The sequence below is a fragment of the Poecilia reticulata genome, linkage group LG22 (genome assembly GCF_000633615.1).
Source record: "Poecilia reticulata strain Guanapo linkage group LG22, Guppy_female_1.0+MT, whole genome shotgun sequence".
NCBI lineage: Eukaryota > Metazoa > Chordata > Actinopteri > Cyprinodontiformes > Poeciliidae > Poecilia > Poecilia reticulata.
This window is the reverse complement of record NC_024352.1, coordinates 5,477,971-5,497,210: the sequence shown is the minus strand read 5'-3', so window position 1 is coordinate 5,497,210 and position 19,240 is coordinate 5,477,971. Positions and strand designations below refer to the sequence as shown.

The following is a 19,240-nucleotide window of genomic DNA, read 5'->3' as shown; positions in this document are numbered from 1 at the left end:
GCTATTGGCATGTGAGATGAGACTTTATTCTTCCTTCGTCGTTCTTCCGTCCAACACCTCCTCTTAACACCCTTCAGCTCCACACTCCATGAGAAAACTACCACCGGTGTGGAAAATAAAGCTCCTTTGCCTTCTGCTCAATGCTCTGATTCAAAAYCAAACTAATAACAAAAAAATTAAAAATACATAAAACACAACCTCACATCACTCTTGATAAACAAGGTTCACGTAACAGTGTGATTTAACACATTCCTTCAAAAGAAAAAACGAGTAACTCCACGCAGATTAAAACGTACAGCAGGAAACGCCACTGCATTCGTGTTTCTGTTCTCAAATCAGACGATCGTTGGACGTCTGGCTGAGAAACAAATAAAAAAAGTGACTGCAGCAAACAAAAATTTCTTGTTCAACTCCTACCACACTCTTAAATATGGCCGAGGGGATTACACAGTAACAGCGCACTCAGTCCTGTCGTAAACCTGAGCTTACGGCAACTTAATATAAAGAAAAAGAAAAAAAACGTAACTTCAGGTCGCTCGATGTAACACATCACAACTGCACACTTATAAAAACATCTCAAACCATGCCGCATTACAGTGAATCTGAGTGATAATTCTAGATTTTTTTGTTTAAGTTGCAAAAAAAAAAAAAAAGAAAAAAAAAAGTGTAACAGATCCCTCATACCTGGGCATCGCTGGAGTTTCTTCATCAATAATTAAGAAAAAGAGTTGCGTGTTTCTTTTTCTCGCTTTGGTCAGTGACAGTCGAACAAAAGGACAGGCAGGAGTGTTTCTAAAAATGTATTTTAAAAACAACACAACCCGCCCTTCCTTTTCGCGGCAGAACCCCGGGGTGGGATTCCAACGCCGAACACAAAGGTTGGAGTTGTCAAAGCGCTCGTCRGACTCCGAGGGAGCGCGGTCAGGTGTAGAAGGTCCCGAGAACAAATACCCCGCCCAATATGGGAGGTTAAATGAGGGAGGGGTTAAGATGAGAGGGGAAGAGAGGAAGAGGGGGGCTAATGGTGAAAATACGCTCCCACCACCGGCTCCTTACGGCTCCGCTGCAGCCTCTTCCTCAGCGTGTTTCTGCATGTGCAGCGTCACCATCTGCCAGGAGAAAAACGTGATCAAATGCTAAGATGGTCGCTCAGAGCTAATTTTGTTGAATCACAAGGCGCCAATCAATGTCGAAAAAAGAAATCAGAGCTGAAACGATTAATCGGGATTAATTGATTTTTTAAATGATCGTCAATTTAGTAATCGCTAACTGGAGTAAACTGACTCAAAAAAAATTATTCAGAGCCATAATTAAGCCAAAATATATAGACATTTACAATAAATCACCTTTCGATGTAAATAGCCAAAACTCCTTAAGTGACCTACCCTGGTTCAAATCCAATAGAGAAATGCTACTGTATCTCATTTTAGGCTATCAAATTAATATATTTCTTTTAAAAAAGGAATTTAATTATTTATTTGCATCTTTTAATGTTTTTTCTGATTTTTATTAAAAAAAACTTAACGGGTTAAACAAAAAAAATCTGTAGAATGCACCAATATATTGATCTGATTAATCAATTAATCGATAGAATAATCAATTACTAAAATAACTATTAGTTTCAGCCTTACAAGTAAGGCAACAGTTTTCTTGTAAGGATGAAAACTGTGAAAACCTTTAGACTAGAAACAATGAAACCTCAGTTATGGACCAGGTAAGGATGTTACAGTCTTAACTCTGTGCATTAGTTGCTGAGATGATTCTAGATCTAAGAATCAATCAATTAACTGCTTCGAGATCTAAGGTTAGAAAGTGTAAAGAAGAGGTGCATCCTTAAAAAGTCTTACATTAATGTATCTAAAATTAAGGCTTTAAAATATCTTAAATTCACACAAAAATGAATTTGGCCTTAAATACGTTAATCTCRCATATGCAATTTTATACAATTTTTTATTTTTTTTGCAAGACTTATCTGTCAGGCAAAAGTTTGAGTTTTAAATGCAATTCTAGCAAGAACTTAAARGTGTCAGAAACCTGCTGACGGTTTCTCTACCTGCTTGGAGCTGCTGCGAACACTGAAAAACTCTTCACAGTTTTTCCAGCGGCACTTGAATGTCTGGAAGTTGGCGCTGGTGTGGTTGTTGATCAGGTGCTGCTGGAGATGCTTCATCATCCCGAACACCAGTGGGCAGCCGTGCCACTGTCAACACAGCAGTCATTCACTGCACGCCAACCAATTATAAGCTCTAACTACTCACAGGATGATCAATAAGCTCAGAGAGGAAAATGAAATATGTTTCTACAGGATCTTCTAAAAGCGTCACTGAGATGTCGCCGTATCTTACCCAGCAACGGTGGTTCTGCGTCAGGTTCAGCTTCACGGCCTCCGTGCTGCCGTCGTAACATCCTGTGTAGATCTGAAACAAACACAGAGATCAAGATGTACATAAAACAACAGCGACTCCAGTGCATTTCAAAGGGATTTAACATGACAGACCAACACGAGCTCGCCTGTTGGTCTGTCATGTTAAATCCCTGCTATATAATCTGCAACTCAAATAAATAAGTGTCTATGATGAACAAAGCTAATAATTATTAGGCCACTTAAGAGAATTGAAATTTCATTCTATAATACACAATAAAAGTAATATGTATGGTCAAAACACAGAAAAATGCTGAATGTCACACTACTAATCCCAGTTTACATGCACTATAGTCTAATGTGGGTTTTATTAGTACTTAATGTGTCTATCACGAATGTATGTGTTTTTAATATTGAGGCCTGTGTTTTTAACAAGTCTATCTTGTCTATCTACAGATGGATATCTATCTGTCTGTCTGTCTATCTTTCTATAGCAACCTGTCAAAAATCTGGTTGGATTCAATATTTCACGAAATAACTTTAATTTCCTCACATCGTTTTCAAAACGTTTCAACTGCATGCCACAATTTTTAGATTTTGATTTGAAAACAGTTTTGAAAATCATGAATCCCTTCCATTTAAAAGTCATGCAGTCATTTCTGTTCCTCTGTCACATAAAATCCCTAAAACAAACATTGAAGTCTTGGAAGATGAGACAAAATTTGAAGAATTTCAAGTGGTATGGATACATTTGCAAGAACATCCAAGATTAAAACGAGATACTTTTGTTCCAAATAAGGAATGTTTGTTTTCTCACCATGTTCTTATGGACGGCCATGCACAGCACCATGTCACTGTATCCACCATAGACCTGCAGCTGGTCCTGAGACTGTGGAGACAATCAGCGCTTCCTGTCAGCTCAATGTCAATTTGAAACAGAGGCAATTCCTTCGGTTCATCAGAGCAAATGTTTTAGGGCGCACACACCTGTAGGTCGTAAACTCTGACCACTTTGTCCAGGCAGGCTGTGACCATCACTTTCCCAAGAACGGTCACCACGGTAACAGCATGGCTGTGACCCTTAAATGAGCGCACAAGCTCCCCTGTCTTTTTTACACAGGGAATAAAAATCAAATATTTAAACTAGTTAATGGTCCTTGTCAAAATGACTTAAGAGCCATGACATGAACTCACATGGATGTTGTGAGCATACACAGAGTGATCGCTGGATCCACTAATCACCAGGTCATTCACCACCTGAAAGGGGAGACAAGATGGAGGAGGCTGTTAACCGCTTAGTCGAGCAGCATACTTGTGTTTTTTAACCTCTTTTGTGGTGGGGTTTCTCCCCGTTGCAGACCCGACCCCACCTTCATGCAGAGAACGCTCTTGGTGTGGCCCTTCAGCGTGCGCAGCAGCAGCCCGTCGTGGGCCGCTCTCACGCTGATCGTGTTGTCGTAGGAGCCGACCAGCAGGATCCTCCGGGCCCCCTCCTGCGACGAGGCCAGACAGCTCACGGCGCGCGGCCCGTGGCACTCGAACACGTCCATCTGCTTGTTTGTCTAAACAATGAGCAGCGAGACATGAACCCGGTCAACTGGAGCTGGCAGAGAGGCGCGCCGTTTTCGATCAGTTTCACACACAGACGAGCTTCGGCGGGATGAAAATGCAATCGAGTGTTGAGAGGGAAAACTTGAATGTCTTTTGTGTGACCAGGGGGGAAGAAAAAGTGGTGCATAGTTGTAGGGCTGGAATGATTAATTGTGTTTATTGTGATTAATCAAATTAATTGCGAGTAACTGCATTAATCGTAATTAGTTGGATAAATTGTGATTAATCAATTATTGAAATACTCGTCAACTAAGTAATTGATTAATCGTAGATTTCTTGAGTATACAGACTCAGGAAAGGCCACTTGTCGAAGAGAAAACTCTTATATAAACTCTTATATTTGGTTATAATTAAACCAAAACCATGGAAAAAAATATTTAAGTTTTGCATTTAAGATAAAAACACCTTTGTCTGTAAATATGTTTTAGCCAAAACTCCTCAATGACAAAGTTTTAGCTTCACCCGGTTCGCCGGATTTACTGCTATTACATTCTTACAATGTTTATTTTCTTATTTAATATGGAATTGAATTGTTTAATTACATTTTTATGTACTTCTAATGTTGTACAAAAATAGTGTAAGTGGTTAAATGAAAACTCTGAAGAATGTACCAATTTTTTAATTAATCATCAGAATAATTGAGAGTAATTGATTACTAAAATAATTGTTAGTTGCAACTTTACATAACTGTGAAGTCGTGACTTTAATTTTCCTTATTTTTTTCACTAGAAAAAAAATCTGAAATATTAGCATTAGATGGAAGCAGATCAGAACCAATAGAGAGATTCAAGGATACATGTGACACTTTATCTTCCTCACCTTAAGGTTAAAGGTCACCACGGTACCGTTTGCCAGACCGGCGTATAAAGTTTTCCACCGGCTGTGAAGGCAGAAGACTCGGTCGGACAAAGCGAACTGTTGCTCAAATTCTCGCGTCTGTAGAAAACATGAGGGAAACATCAGCGTCTGACCGCGGCTCCAAACAAGAAAGTCAGMTGAGAACAGATTTCAACCTTGAGGCTGTAGCAGCGGATGGTCTGGTCACTGGAGCCGGAGTAGAGGCGATGGTGCAGGGATGGAGCCGCGGACACCAGCAGGCAGGTCACTTTGGAGCTGTGACCCTCAAACACACCGACGCATTTATGGCTCTGCAACAACAAAACTGCATTTAACTCCAGAAAGAGATGATGGGAAGCGAATCGGTGAACGGTCACCCACCACCAGGTCGAAGGCCTGGACGGTCCGGTCTCCAGAGCACGTGTACAGCAGCCCRTTGTGGATCTGGAGGGCGTTCACCGCCTCCTTGTGGCCGCAGAACGTTCCTTCAGTCGGGACCTCGTCCTTCCCATGGTCAGAGAACGCGTCTAAAAATACAGATACGATGCAGAAATRCATACATGATACAGGAAGARGGAGGATCTTATTTCACCACTTTGCCTTTTCATACCTTTGCAATTTTGGTTGCTTCATGACAAACTTAAGTTAAAAAAATTGAGACGTCGACTTTTTTAATGGTTGTTTATAAGTTTGTATCACTGGGGGTAATTTTTWAAAAATTTTATTTAAAATTAAATAAAATAATTTTAATTTATTAATTATTTAGTTTTTATTTTCCATGATGTAGAGGTATGCGATACTGCATATGCTGGTGTCAACTCGATACAGCACCACCATCTCTTGCTACTTTAGTACTGGATCCAATATTGGSATTATCAATATTTTGGATCGATAGGCCTTCTGCACTATGACATGCTCATAGACTAAAGACAATAGGTTACACAACACCAACTTCCCTTCATGGGGAGAACAAAAGAAATGTCAACAGGGTGTAATAAGATTTTTTTTTATTATGTTCAAATAAATCTAATAATTGTTGAGATTTGAGCATTTTAATAAAAATAACTAACCATAAATCATACAAATGCTAAAGTGCAAAGAAAATGTGACTTATTTAAGGTAATAATTGAGCAAAACAATCCAGTAAACAGCTGGACAAGCTGTAACCTAACTCGGTTTCTCAAACAGTAGATGAAAATGAAGCAACATATAACTTTATAGCTCGGATGAAATTACATTAGCTGAATTCATTTCCGATAAATAAACGTCTCAAAATGCTGAAAATGTGTGATAACGTACCTGATGAGGTCCTGGGCAACGTGATGGGAAAAGGCAGAACACTGTGGAGACAAAAGCTTCTCATATCAGACTCACTGCTGAGAGGAAACAATCACCTGGTCCGCAGCTTATGATTCCATACACTTTTTAAAACGTCATTTTTACAATTTCAAGCATTTCTTGTCATTTCTACAAGTATTTATTTTACTAAACTTTTTTTTGTACTTTTCTAATAAAAAAAAACTAAAGTTAATATATGTACAAAAGAAGAAAGTATAACTTGCATAATTACGACTGTTCGTTCCTACAATAAATATTTTTGTGGCAACATTGATTCTGAGCTGATTATAGCTTGGTGATGATGGGAAATTCATCTCTATGAAAAACTATTAAGAGCCAGGATGCTTGCTGTCTGCTTGAAAACATTTCATGTTTTTATTTACATTACATCTTTACAGCTCAAATTAAAATGTGAAACTGAGTGGAATAAAACCAGCTTTGTTCCCKTTGACATAAATTTCCAAAATTCGATATAGCATAGGCTTTAATATTGTTTTTTTTTTTTTCTTAACCTTGACCTAATTACAACACAAAATTTACTATTGTGTTTTTTATTTTATTTTATTGTTTTTATGTTTGTGTAATGGCACGTTTTTAATCATAATTTTATATTTGTGTGTTTTTGCATGGCAAAAAAACTGACTCACTTCAGTGTAGCCAGATATACCTAATGGTATGAATAAAGTTGATTGATTGATTGATTGATTGATTGATTGATGACCAACAAGACCAAATCTGACTCGGCGAACTGTTCTGACTCTTCTGCTGCTTTGTGAGTCGTAGATGTTCAGCCTTTGAGATAAAACTCTGGAAAAATGTAAATAAATGGATGTTTTCCAGAATGACCCACCTCTCAGAGGATTTGCACAGGTCCATGTCACTGGTGGAGGAAACCTCGTTGCACGCCAGGCTGCGTGGCTCAGATTGACATTGGTCTGGGAGCAGAGGTGGAGGGGGCGGAGCTTGGATGAACGCGTCCTTCTGAGGCTGCTGATCCGCTGCGGCGGCCTCAAAGTTCTCTGCAGGAGAATTCCACTCCGCCTTTTCGGTTTTCACGGCCAAACACGGCACACCAAGCGTTTTCCTGCTCCCCTCGTCTGTCGGCAGGCTGGAGGTGCTGACCTGGGAGCCGCCGCTCGGCCTCCTGCGCTGCTGCAGCCACCGCGGCCGGGACGCCTCTTCGTCCATCTCCGTGTCGCTGCTCTGGAGCTTCTCCGCTCCCTGAGCCTTGTTCAGCACCTTCCTCTTCTTCAGCTTCCTCACGCGCTTTCCGTTCCTCAGCTCGGACGGAGAGGCCGGCAGGTTAAACGTTGCCGCGGGCTGTGCTGACTGGACGTCGGCGCCGTCAGGGAGCTTCGCCGAGGTTTTCCACGGAGCATCCGAAGGCCTTTCGGACTTTTCAATCTGTGCTGGTAACTTCCCTTTGCCGTCTGGAGGTTCAAGGTTTCTGTCAGGAGAAAACCGCGAGCTGCAGGCGGCACCTGCAGAGATCCACATGTAAACTGATTAGATTTCATTAAAATAATCATCTAGCCTCTGATCGCTAATCGGTCTTACCCAACGGGTTTGTGTTGTCCGGGGTGGTGCTGTGAGCGCAGTTGGTGATTGCGCTGTGATCAGGGTCCAGATCGGAGCTGACGCAGACCGGAGACTGGGGCTCCTCTTTGATGACGACGGACAAAGGAAGGCCGGAGGAAGGAGGGGAGGTGCACTCTGCAGCCCGATGCGGACTGGAAACGGCCATGGCTGGAGCCGGGGGACATTTGGCACAGGAGGACGACTCAAGCGGCTCCGCTCCAAAAGAATCCAAGTGTTTTTTTTTCGGGTTGGCCTCAGGCGCCTCCTCAATAGTACCTAAAAAGACACAATAGAAAGTCAATCCATCGTTTCCCACACATGCTGTGCTTTGAGGAAGCATCCCAGGTTTCACCAACTCAAATTTAAGGCTTTTTAAGATTATTAAAACAGAAATGTAAGGCCTATATCTCCACAAAAATGTTCAAACGTCGTCCAGCCCACTGGCAATAAATTTGTACTCACTCATGACAGACGCAAAAAAGCTAGCTAGCAAAAACATGTTAGCAGTCGGCTACCATCTTAAGTCACATGCAGTGAAGATGTTTGAGTTGCTGACTACAGCTAGCAGCTGTAACATAGCAGAGAGAAAAAGGGAAGTTGTGAGCGGCGCATGTACATAAGCATGATTGACAGCACTAAGACCATCCTCTTGGTTCTAATTGGTTGTTTCTGATTGATCTGAGTATTTATGCTGACGGCAGTAGGACCACAGAGATGAACTCAATTTTTTTCAGATTACTTGTCTCGTATGACACTGTCAGGATATTGCGACAGTTTTAACAAAAATGTAAAAAAGAAAAAATATATATTTTTCATGAAAGTTATCTACTGAAGCTTTAAAACAGCCTCACCTGTAAACTGTCTGCTGTGTTCGTTAGACTAATTCATTCTGTTTGTTCACTGATGTACTCTTAAACTTCTGAGGGCCTTTACACAGAGGCATACTTTTTTTAACGTAATTATTAATTTACTAATTAAATCACTTCTGTTCTGGACTTCATAAACAATGTAACACAGCAAAACAGAAAAAAGTTAAAGTGATACAAATACTTTTGCCACAGCCTGTGATGCCTGTTCAGGTCACTTTCAAAATACTATAAACAAATAATTCAAATTTTCAATAGTGTAATTATAATAACGTTATTATTAATTGTATTTTTTTATTTTTTACCTTGCATGCCTTTAAGCAAGTCTATCCGTTTGTTTCTCAGTGAGCTCATCTCCACAGTAATCTGAAGGGGAAGACGACACACAGCCAAGTTAGGGATGTACAAACTCACAAAAACGCATTACTAATATACTAAACAACTTAAAACGTTGAACTATAACAAATATAAAAAAACCCACCATGAGCCAAACAGAAGAACTGAATGTTACTTTCATTACCTGCTGTTTGACCACCATGAGTCGCTGCACCTCCAGGAAGGCCGCCTCCAGCGCCGCGCGGGCCTGGATCAGGTTGGTGTCCACATTCTGCAAGGACTGACTCAGCTCCTCCTCCCGCAGAGACACTGCAAGCAGCTGGTCGATCTGCAGGCGCTCTGCACCAAACACAGACAGCACCTCGGTGTTGGTCACACTGTGGTGTGTGTGGAAGAGTTTGATGATGGAAGATGAAGACAAACCTCTTTTTGATTTGACTTTTCTTCTCTTACTGTCGTGGTCCAAACAAGACAACCCTGTGCCGGTGGAGTCCTGAACGAGACGGGGGTGGGGGGAGAAATGGTGAGACGTGTTGTGTCTGGAGGTGGGAAAATGCAACATTAAGGAAGACAGAGGCTGCTACACAAACCCACCCCTGCCGCACGCCGCCGCTTCCCCGTCCTGTCGCACTGCTCTGCTCCGGAGCTGCTGTCCCCTAGCGTCAAATAAAATTGCTGGAGAACCTTCGCCGTTACGCAGTGCAGATTGTCCTTCTGGTTCTTCGCTTCCTCTTCCGGCTGACGCTCCTGCTTTTCTGAAGCGGAAGGAAGTGTGGAGCCCGACTCATCCTCCTCCACCGCCTCCTCTGATTTCAAGGGTCCGAACACTGACGAATGAGGCGCCGCATGTGCGAGGCTGCTTTCTGACAAGGAGCGTTTGCGAGATTTGCTCTCGGAGGTGATTTCCATCAACGACTCCCACTGGAAGCCCTCAATGAGGGGCAGACCGTCCTCCTCCTGGCTTTGGGACTCCTGCTCATTTGGCACCATCTCAATCCCAAACCTATTGAAGCACAAACTAAACATGTTAATTTACTTTTTTTTTTTAAATAACCGAAAACTTAAATTCTGAGAAGCGGCGTTCACCTTGGCATGCCTTTCCCCTTGTCCTGCTTCTTTCGGACCTCCTGATAGACCTGCTCCCAGTTCACGGAGCGGCGTGCGCTCGCCGAGTTGATGAGCTGTCTCACGGTCGGCTTGAGGCCAGAATCCTTTTCCGTGTCGCTTCGCTTCGACTCGCTGAGGTTTCGCACGCGCCTGGCGATGTTCAGGTTTGGCTCGTGACCGGCTGCTTTGCTCTTGGAGCTCATGTGCTTGGTGAGGTCCCGCTTCAGGACGGGGGGGAGGTCGAGTTTGGACAAAGTGGTTGCGTCCGACCCTGAGCCGGCGTGCGCCTCACCGGTTCTGCCGGCGTCGCTCTCCAAGCTCTGCCCGGCCTCGGAAACCTGCATGGCCTCGGTCTGGACCGCCGTGGGGCTTTGCGTCTCCACTCCGTTCCTGTTCTCCTCGTCCCTTTTGGCTGTACAAGCAGACTCTATTCCCTCTGTGGTAGAGGTGCTCACATGAAGGGACTGGACAAACGTGCCATCTTCTGCAGAAGCCGACGGAGCTTTTTCTTGCCTGAACGCAACGGGCGATGTCGCGTTACCAGAACTTTCACTCGCACTTCTCTCTTTTAAAGGTTCCCCCTGATTGTGTTGCTCCCCAAGGTGGTGTGTCCTCTCCAAAGAGCCTTTTCTTTCAAAACCAATCTGCCTGACTGAGCGAAACGATTCCGGAAGGCACTGCTCCTGCCTCGACGTGAGGTACCCAAAAGGCACCTTGGTCCCACTTTGCTTCCCGCCTGGTTTTGACTGGCTGGAGGCCTTGCTGAGTTGAGCGTCACCTTTAGCCCCAGAAACTGAGGAACTCTTCTGATCTACTTGCAGTGATGGTTTATTTGCCTTCTCGCTAGAAAAACCAGACCCACCGTTTTGGTCGCCGTCTCTCTGAGAACCTTTAGAGCCACCACAGCTTCCGTCACCGACATGGTGGGTTTGGATTTTGGGTTTTATCGGATGCCTCCCGTCCTCTTCTACGTTTTGCAGACTTGAGTCCACTGGTGCGCGCTCACATTGGGGCTGTTTCTGAGGCTTCAAAGCCACTTGGTGTTTCTCTGACGTGATTTGGTGGGGCTCTACGTGCGATCCGGACGCAACGGGGTACGGTGACCAGCGGCAGCTTTTGTCCAGCTTTGGGTTACTGCCGAGTGTTTTAGAGTTTTTACCGTGGTAGTCTGAGTCGGCCAGTGATGCCTCTCCATTTTGGAGCCTGGCATCTTGTTGAGCATTTCTGACATTTCCTTTGCCTTCAAAGCGCGTAAAACTCTGGCCTAAATGATTTGTTGCGTTGGTATATACAGGATTACACCCCATGAAACTGTGGGGCCTAGCATTTGGGGCGTACCTGGCAATGTTGTTGTGACCGTAGAGTCCATTACTGCTGCCTCCATTGCTGAGCCAAGGCAGTCGACCTTGCTGACCACCGTTGCCCCACGTCCTGTTGCTATGCACCCTGTTGTTGGAAAACTCTACAGTTGCCCATTTCTGTAAACGGGGGGGTTCCTGAGCGTGCCACGTGGCGCTCCTCCCCTGTTGGTTTTGATGCCAGTATCCCTCCTGCTCTCTGCTGCCATCGTAATAGCCGCTCCTGTGCCAAGACCTGTGGTGACCGGGTCCACCAAAGCCCTGCGGAGGAGCCTGCCACATGCGCTCCATGCGGTAACGTTCCTTAAGTTGGTTTAGCCTCTGCTGAAACTCTTCCTTTCTCTTCCGTTCTTCTTCTTCTTTCGCCAGCCTAGCAGCTGCGGCCTCCTTCTCTTTTCTAAAAAAAACAAACAAAAAAAAAACTCAGAAACGAACAAATTCTTGAATTGAACTGTGAATGGTGACCATTGGAAACACAAAAATCAATATATAGATTTTTTTTTTTTTTGCTCGGTAAATTCGCTACACAAACAGTTCAATGATATCAATACTTTTCCACGGCATAGAGATGTTGAATTTGTTATTTTTATTCTAATTATTATTGGTCATATCAGCTACATTTTTACATTATCCTAATAGCTCCAGTTGGACATTTCTCAAATTCTTCAAGCAAGACAGAGATCAAGATAACGTGTAAAAATAGCACTAGAGCAGAGCGACTTTTATCTAAACTTTAGGCTGGGGGAAGCTTTTTACCATCAAAGTTAATTTTTTTTTATATTCCAGACCATCAAAAGACTGAAAATGTGGTGTGTATTAATATGTCCAGAAGGCATTAGGTTGGAGCCCGGATCTGTTTGAACTCTGTATTTGCGGTCGTGCCTTTTCTTTTTTAGCCTGCAGGCCTGACATCTGACTCCGGCCACGGCTCAGTGTGAAGCTGTGGCTAAAACAGGCCTGGAGGCGCCGCGCAGCAGAATATGACTATACATGGCATATGTTGATAATCTACAGCTTGTTGACTCACGTCTGTTTACATCTTAGTTACATCTTACAAACTTTGAAAAACAGAGTTTGTGTTTATAAGTCACTGCGTCTGGGGTGTTTTAAAAAAAAACTAATCAGTTTAAAGTGGTTTTTACCTTAATTAATGCTGTTTTGCTAACACATGTGTAACATATTAGCTAACATTTATTTTAAGCAGTGAGTCTAATTTTACCGTAGGTCGGACAGTCGGCTCACCTGATCTGCTCTTTTCTCTTTTCGATCAGGTCCACCAGAGTCTGGTCGAAGTATTCCTCGTCGTGGTCGTTTCCGGCCCGCTGTTTGTCCGCCGCCTCCACGTTTTGTTTGTGCGTGGCGCTGGAGATGTGGCCGGCGTAATCGGTCAGGCTCACCACCTTCACCTTACACACTCTGCACTCGTGTCCGCAGTCCCTGGGGAGGGAAGGCGACAGAGGGGCTTCAATCGTTCCCGCGGGCATGGCTCTGATCCGGTCTGGTTACAGATTGCTTTTTCCACCTGAAAAGCCGGCAGCTGCACACCCTGGCTCTACTTTCTCCAACTTTGAAGCCTTAATAAACTCAGGAAAGGAGATTACTCGACAATCCTTTGTATAAATTATCCGATTCGTCTCTCGCAGATCAGGAGGTAGCTAACTTAGAATTTTCTATAGGTAGAGTCTTAATCATCCTGATCTTAGCGTTTCCCCTGTTCTCAGCAGGCCGTAGGTGGCGGAGCAGCCGGGCCGGACCGAGGCAGCGCGGTAGTCTAAGATGTTCGGGTCCGGCCGCGCGGCACAGCGCTGGGACGCGTGGGTGGAAGAGAGGCCGGCGCCCTCAGCTCAGTGCGCCTTCATGATGGTGTCCGCTGCGCTCTGGTGCTTCAAGGCAGGCACCGTCTCTATTTGACCTCTCTCCGCGCTCCGAATGCCAGAGCCCAGAGCCCCTCCCGGATGACGGCATGTGTTAGGTCTGGAGATCCCGACCACCAATCGCCATACGGAGCCTGTGAAACCGAAGCCCAGTGCAGCTGCTCACAGCCTCCGTTTTAAACCTCTCCCAGGGATGACATCCTGTAATGCTGAGGGACCAGTTGCTTTCTTGGCTCATTCTCAATTTCTCCTGCAAATCTGTGTCATGGGGTGCTTCCACTTTGAGGCGTCTCGTGCAGCTGGCACGCAGCACTGAGATCGAGTTACGCGTTTCTGACACAGTATTTCTGCTTTGGCTCACGGCTGCCCCATTTCAGCAACTTGACTGTAGGTGTGTCAGGTCATCAAAACACATCGACACATTTTAACAGTAACTATTAATGTATATCTTTATTCTGTGACGGCGTATTAATGTCATTGTAGATGGGGAAAAAAAAGAAAGTAAATTTTCACAAAAAAAACTTTTTTGATTTTGAGATTCATTTTGGAAATTTTCTTTAAAAAGAAAAACTTGGATATTTCTGACTTTGGAAAGTTGATATTTGCAAGAAAAAAACTCAGAAATGGTAAATTTTTGTCTCCATCTACAATGGCCCTAACATACGGAGCCCCCACAGGGGCAATAATGTACTGATCAGTTCATGTGCCATAACTGCATACTGTAAGCTATGGGGTAATAAAACATCTGACAGTTTTGATTGTGTCTCTTTTGTGTTGCTGGTCTGAATGGTTTAAAGGGTCGTTTCCATCTCAACCTTACACAAACAGACATAAACATGAATTAATAAATCAATTTTCAATCAGTTTTTTTGCACCAAAGAGTTAATAAACCTCTCCATTTAAACAGCCTCACTGAGGCTCTTTAAATGTGTATATATTTGAAATTTAAATTGACATTTGAGACTGTATGTAATATAGACCAGCAAATATTGCAGTAAGCGAGGAAACGCAAAAGAAACATTTTCCCCACGGCCTGTTTTGGGCTCCGTATCTATAAACCTGGCTTGACTCGGCGCTGACCGCACACGTCATCTTTCACTCAAACTGGACGATTTGCAAGGTGGCATTTATATGGACCCACTTTAAGGAACATTTCGAGAGAATAGGTCACCGACGAACACATAAAGCATAAACGCCTCACCACTTGTTCAACTCACAGAGCAAAATGTCTAAAGCGTGACAATGGCCCTGCTCACACTACTCACACTACTCCTTACACCCCTCCAAGAAGTGTGTACTCAGTGCAAGTACACATCGGGGTTCAAGTAAGCAAGTTGCAAACGCAAAATTGGAGATTTGGTACAGTACGGGTTACGTCATGGACGTAACTGCGACATACAAAATGGCGGCACTTGGTCGCTCTTTTGGCATTTGTACCGCAAATGAAAGTACAACAAGAAGCAATCAATTTTAAAAATACAAAAGTGTGTCTGCTTTTCAAAGTCATTGTAGGATATATTTGGCTGCTTTGTTATGACTTGTTGAATACAGAGCAAGTTCAGTCACATTCACACACGTACAGCAGAAACAAGAATTACTTTAGTACTTTATGTTTGAAAAACGATTCTCCAGTAACACACACAGCTTGCTCGGTGCCATAATTCCGCCTTTTATTTCAAAATGTCACATTCAGCCATGAGTTGTGCACACACTCAAAAACCTGCAGCGGGAACTCACATTTGAAGGACCACAAGCGTGGAAGTGTGAGTTTTGGGGACGGGGCCCTCAGCAGCCTAAAAGCTCCACCTGAACACCCTTTGAATGCTTAACATCAACACTAAGCCTCAGCACCAGGCCACATTCTTTCGGTCATCTAAGCGGGAGTCACGAGATGGCCCTTGACTTCTGGCCTTCACGCCTGTTGTTCCGGACAGATTGTGTCTAAATATACACGCCGCGGCTCAAACAGCTGCCAGGGGCTACCGACATGTGCTCATCAGCACACGTGCAAACAGATTTCAAGAAAACTCCTTAAGACTGAACTTAAACCTGAAACGTTATCACAGTTTCGACAGGAAGTGAGCTCACCGGCCTTTAAGCTTCTCCAGCTCCCGGTGGTGCAGCATGCTCCTCATGTGTTCATCCATCTCCTGCACATGAAACAATGAAACGACATTCACTTAGAAATCTCAAGTTGTTTTTAAATCACTTACAATTTTTTTAAGTGAAGGTGTTAACTTGACTTTTATGTATTGAGTGAATACAAAAAAAAGAGTGCAGGTGCATAAAATTTTTTATTTTTTTTTTTACAAAAGATAAGCTTTCCATAATCTGTACACAAGAAGACACTCATAAATAAAAGGTCATGTGAGGGTCGTAGCACTGACACGGTCATGGAGTAAATCACACATCGGGGTTAATTACCTGCTTGGAAGCGCAGACGGTTTCACACAGGATGCACTGTCTGTGTCTCGTCATCTTGAACGCAGGTGGATTTCAGCTCATCACTGTCCAAAGGGAGAAACTGAGTCAAATTCAAGAAGCTTAAATAAAAGAGGTGAACTGATTGCAGTTTTCTGGCCGATCGCAGATCTTTAAAAAGGAGAGTTTAACTGGAAGATGATTTTTTTTTGTTTGTTTTTTTTTGTGACTGACACCGCTTAGTGTTATAAGGTAGAGGCGAAGAAATAAAATTTAAAGAATCGCAATTTCTTGTCCTAGGAATTCAGTTTAAAATGCTAAAAAAAAAAAAACTTTTGTCTGCTTTTTGTTTTTTTCTGCAAAATTATATTTTGAATAATTCTTTTTTTATTATTTAAGATATTAAAACACTCACTATTTAATAATGTCATTTTAATAAAAAAAAAAAAAAAACAGGCAGCCAAGCCAACCCAGTACTGGTGGTTTAAGTTACAGAATTTTACGCACAAACTTTGTTTTTATCCAAATAAAAATTGATTTTAAATAAATGTTTTGTTAACAGTCTTTTCCTTTCGTAACTGAAACATAGGGTGCGTTCACACTGCAGCCTGAAGTGATCCAATTCCAATGTTTTTTTAAGTAATGCAACCTGTATCTACTCTTTTCATGGCAGTGTGAACAGCACAGGTAAAATTATTTTTTGAATGTGACCCATATCCGATACGTATCCGATTAAAATGCGACCTAACGTTCAGGTCGCATTCATCCGAACTGAACGTCACTGATTCTCAACAAATCTCACTATTCTACGTCCTGATACACGCAAGTGGTAAGAAAAACAACAACCATGACGGACTATATGAGGATTAAGTTGTTAATATGCTGCTCCGGCTGGACAACAACTTCAAATATGTAAGCTAAGCTCCACCGTTAGCCTCCATGTTTACTTCCTCAAACACTGAGCTCTTCTTCTTTTTATGGCGGTTGGCAGAACACTGAGAACGCTGACGCTATTGCGCCCTCTAGTGCGCATGCGGGACACTTTCAGGTCGTTTGCCCGTTTACACTCCAGAACGCATACAGGTCGCATTTACTGGCAGTGTGAACCGCCCCGGCAAAAAAATCGGAATTGCCAAAAAATTGGAATTGGCTCACTTCAGGCTGCAGTGAACGCACCCATAATCTCTAGATCGTTTTTGAATCAAAAATCGTTTCAGAATCGAATCGTTCCCCTGAAAATCAGAATCTAATCGCTAGACGCTGAAAGTCTCACATCTCTATTAAAAAGGTGACAAAACACTTCCAGTGTTCCGATTTTATTTTATTACACTGAACAATCCCCCTGAAACAATACAAACTTCTGAAACAATACGAACTTGCTTTAGCTGCACATGAAGTGTGCAGCTAAAGCCAAACTATGAGCCAAACTAGAGCCAAACTACGAGATTAATTAAAACAAACCAAAAAAAAAAAACAGAAATTTGTTCTTTTAGCCTTTTGTCACATTTTCAAACTTTTCTCTGACAGGACTGAGGCTGATTTTTAGACCTTTGTCGAAGCAGATAAGATTAGTTTTACATATCAGTGGATTGCTGATCTCTTAAAATTAAGGAAATCTGGACCAATAAATCAATCACTGCTAATTAATAACATATCATATAATATAAAGCAAAGTGACCATATTAGCTGCGAACTGTGCGCTTTTACAGAGTTGCTCCACAGCATCTGATGTTTTCCTGCAAGCTGAGACCTCAGATTCTTCAAATGGGTCGGGTAAGACAACACCAATCTATTTAATGCATCATCATCATCATCAGTGCCACAATCCAAATAGAAGCAGAGTTCAGCCCGAGCCCCGGTTTCATTCCAGGGTGCTGATAGAACAACTTTGTTGCCAGATGGCAAAGAGAGTCACGTCTGGACTCGTCTGCCGCTTCCAAACGGGGCGAGGATTTAAAACCAGCCTGGAGTTAAAGGTGACACCAAACATCAGCTTTCAAAACACAAGCCTAAACTTTAGTGAGTTCAACTGCGATAGTTTTGAAATCTGTCCGCCTGAGAAGATATAACTAGATGTAACTTTGTCACATCTCACCTTTCAATTAAAAACAAATTATAATAATTGAAACTCATAATTAGGTACCTAAATAAAATAAATAATGCATTTATAATCAAAGCAAAGCATAATGGAAACTAAAAATCTTCAAAAAAATTTTTTATAAATAAAACATAAGTAGTAGCCATACACTTGTTATTCTCTTGGTTTACCAAAAGTAACCGTTTCAAAACTGCAACAGCGACCCATCATAGTAACTATACGTTTTAAAGTCATTTTAATGAGATTTTCAGAGAACGTGTCAAAGTTCCCAGGCTTCATAAAACACAGTGACAAAGCCATAAAGCAAAGAATAGCTGCTGTGACTGACTAATTTATCAGCTAATATCAGCTTGTTACACTCTTGAGTTTAAATCAAAAAAGGCCAGAACCGCAAAGAAACATAACATTTAGCACAACTCTTGAAAACTTTCTAAATTGGTGGGGACTTATTTTTTACGTTTGCAAAAAGCCTAAGTAACAAAATAAAACAAATGTAAAAACACAAAACAAAAAACGTATCTGTTAAAATTGTAATATGGGGGATTTTTTATATTAGGATAAATGTTGCACGTGCTGTTTTAAATAAAAACAAATATTGTGAAATCATTTAGTCTGGCTTCCAGAAGAATAACATATCATTGAATTAAAATGTCTCTACTTTTTTTGCATTTAGCAATACTCTAAAAAGCAAGACTCTAAAAAGTTAAAACATAAACTGCGTAATACAATTTAATTAGCATGTCTTAAATATCACTACAGCACAAAAACAAGCAGCTAACAACAAAGAGAGGAGATAGCTAACTAACAGTTAGTTGCAGCAACCAACACAGTTATATTACATTAGCCTTACAACATTTAATGTATTCATTTAGGAAATGTAATCAGTGCTTGAGTAAACCATTTATCTGACTGTTATTACCTTTGTTTCCAAAAGAAATTGACTGATTTGGGTAGAGGGTCGCAGTGTATGAACTAGCTAGCAAAGCTATTTAGCTTAGCTTCTAAGAATGTGAAAAGGACCCGGGAAATTTCTAAAATACACTCCACTGCTCCAGGTGTAGCTAATTATAAATTGTGTATATGCCTGCAACATGTAAAGGGAATCATACTCAGCAGAGCAGTAAGTTTAAAAAGTTCCTTTCTGAGCTAAAGCTCAAGCTAGCAAGCTGGAAACAGCTTGTTTTACCAGCCCCACCAGTTTCACAACTGCTCCACCTAGATACCTTATTATATTGTCGTGATAAGAATGTAGCTACATAAACTTTTTATGTCCGCAGTAAGTAATGAAATATTGCTGTCGTTTACCTTTATAAGCTCCAAATCTGTGCAATAGAGTTTACTGCAGAAGCTAACAACATCCTCCTTCGAATCCGCTCTCGTAGTGAACCACATCTCGTGATGCGTTCAAGAGCACAGTCTGTGTAGGAGCAACGAACACCGTCAAAAATTACGAC

At 42.2% G+C, this 19,240-nt stretch overlaps 1 protein-coding gene across 1 annotated transcript; it reads right to left on the bottom strand.

The window, feature by feature from the left end:
- Positions 1–631: 631 nt before the first annotated feature.
- On the bottom strand, positions 632–19,189 carry znf106a (zinc finger protein 106a). Its single transcript, XM_008398863.2, has 22 exons — positions 19,092–19,189; positions 15,692–15,774; positions 15,356–15,417; positions 12,636–12,830; positions 10,015–11,790; positions 9,523–9,931; positions 9,352–9,421; positions 9,113–9,267; positions 8,898–8,958; positions 7,706–8,002; positions 6,999–7,629; positions 6,110–6,150; positions 5,192–5,337; positions 4,987–5,121; positions 4,793–4,909; positions 3,733–3,924; positions 3,557–3,619; positions 3,350–3,469; positions 3,180–3,251; positions 2,346–2,417; positions 2,054–2,200; positions 632–1,109 (listed from the first exon to the last, which is right to left on the bottom strand). The coding sequence occupies exons 2-22, from the start codon at positions 15,743–15,745 to the stop codon at positions 1,053–1,055; spliced, it is 4,872 nt and encodes a 1,623-aa protein (XP_008397085.1). The 5' UTR covers positions 15,746–15,774; positions 19,092–19,189; the 3' UTR covers positions 632–1,052.
- Between the last annotated feature and the right edge of the window lie 51 nt (positions 19,190–19,240).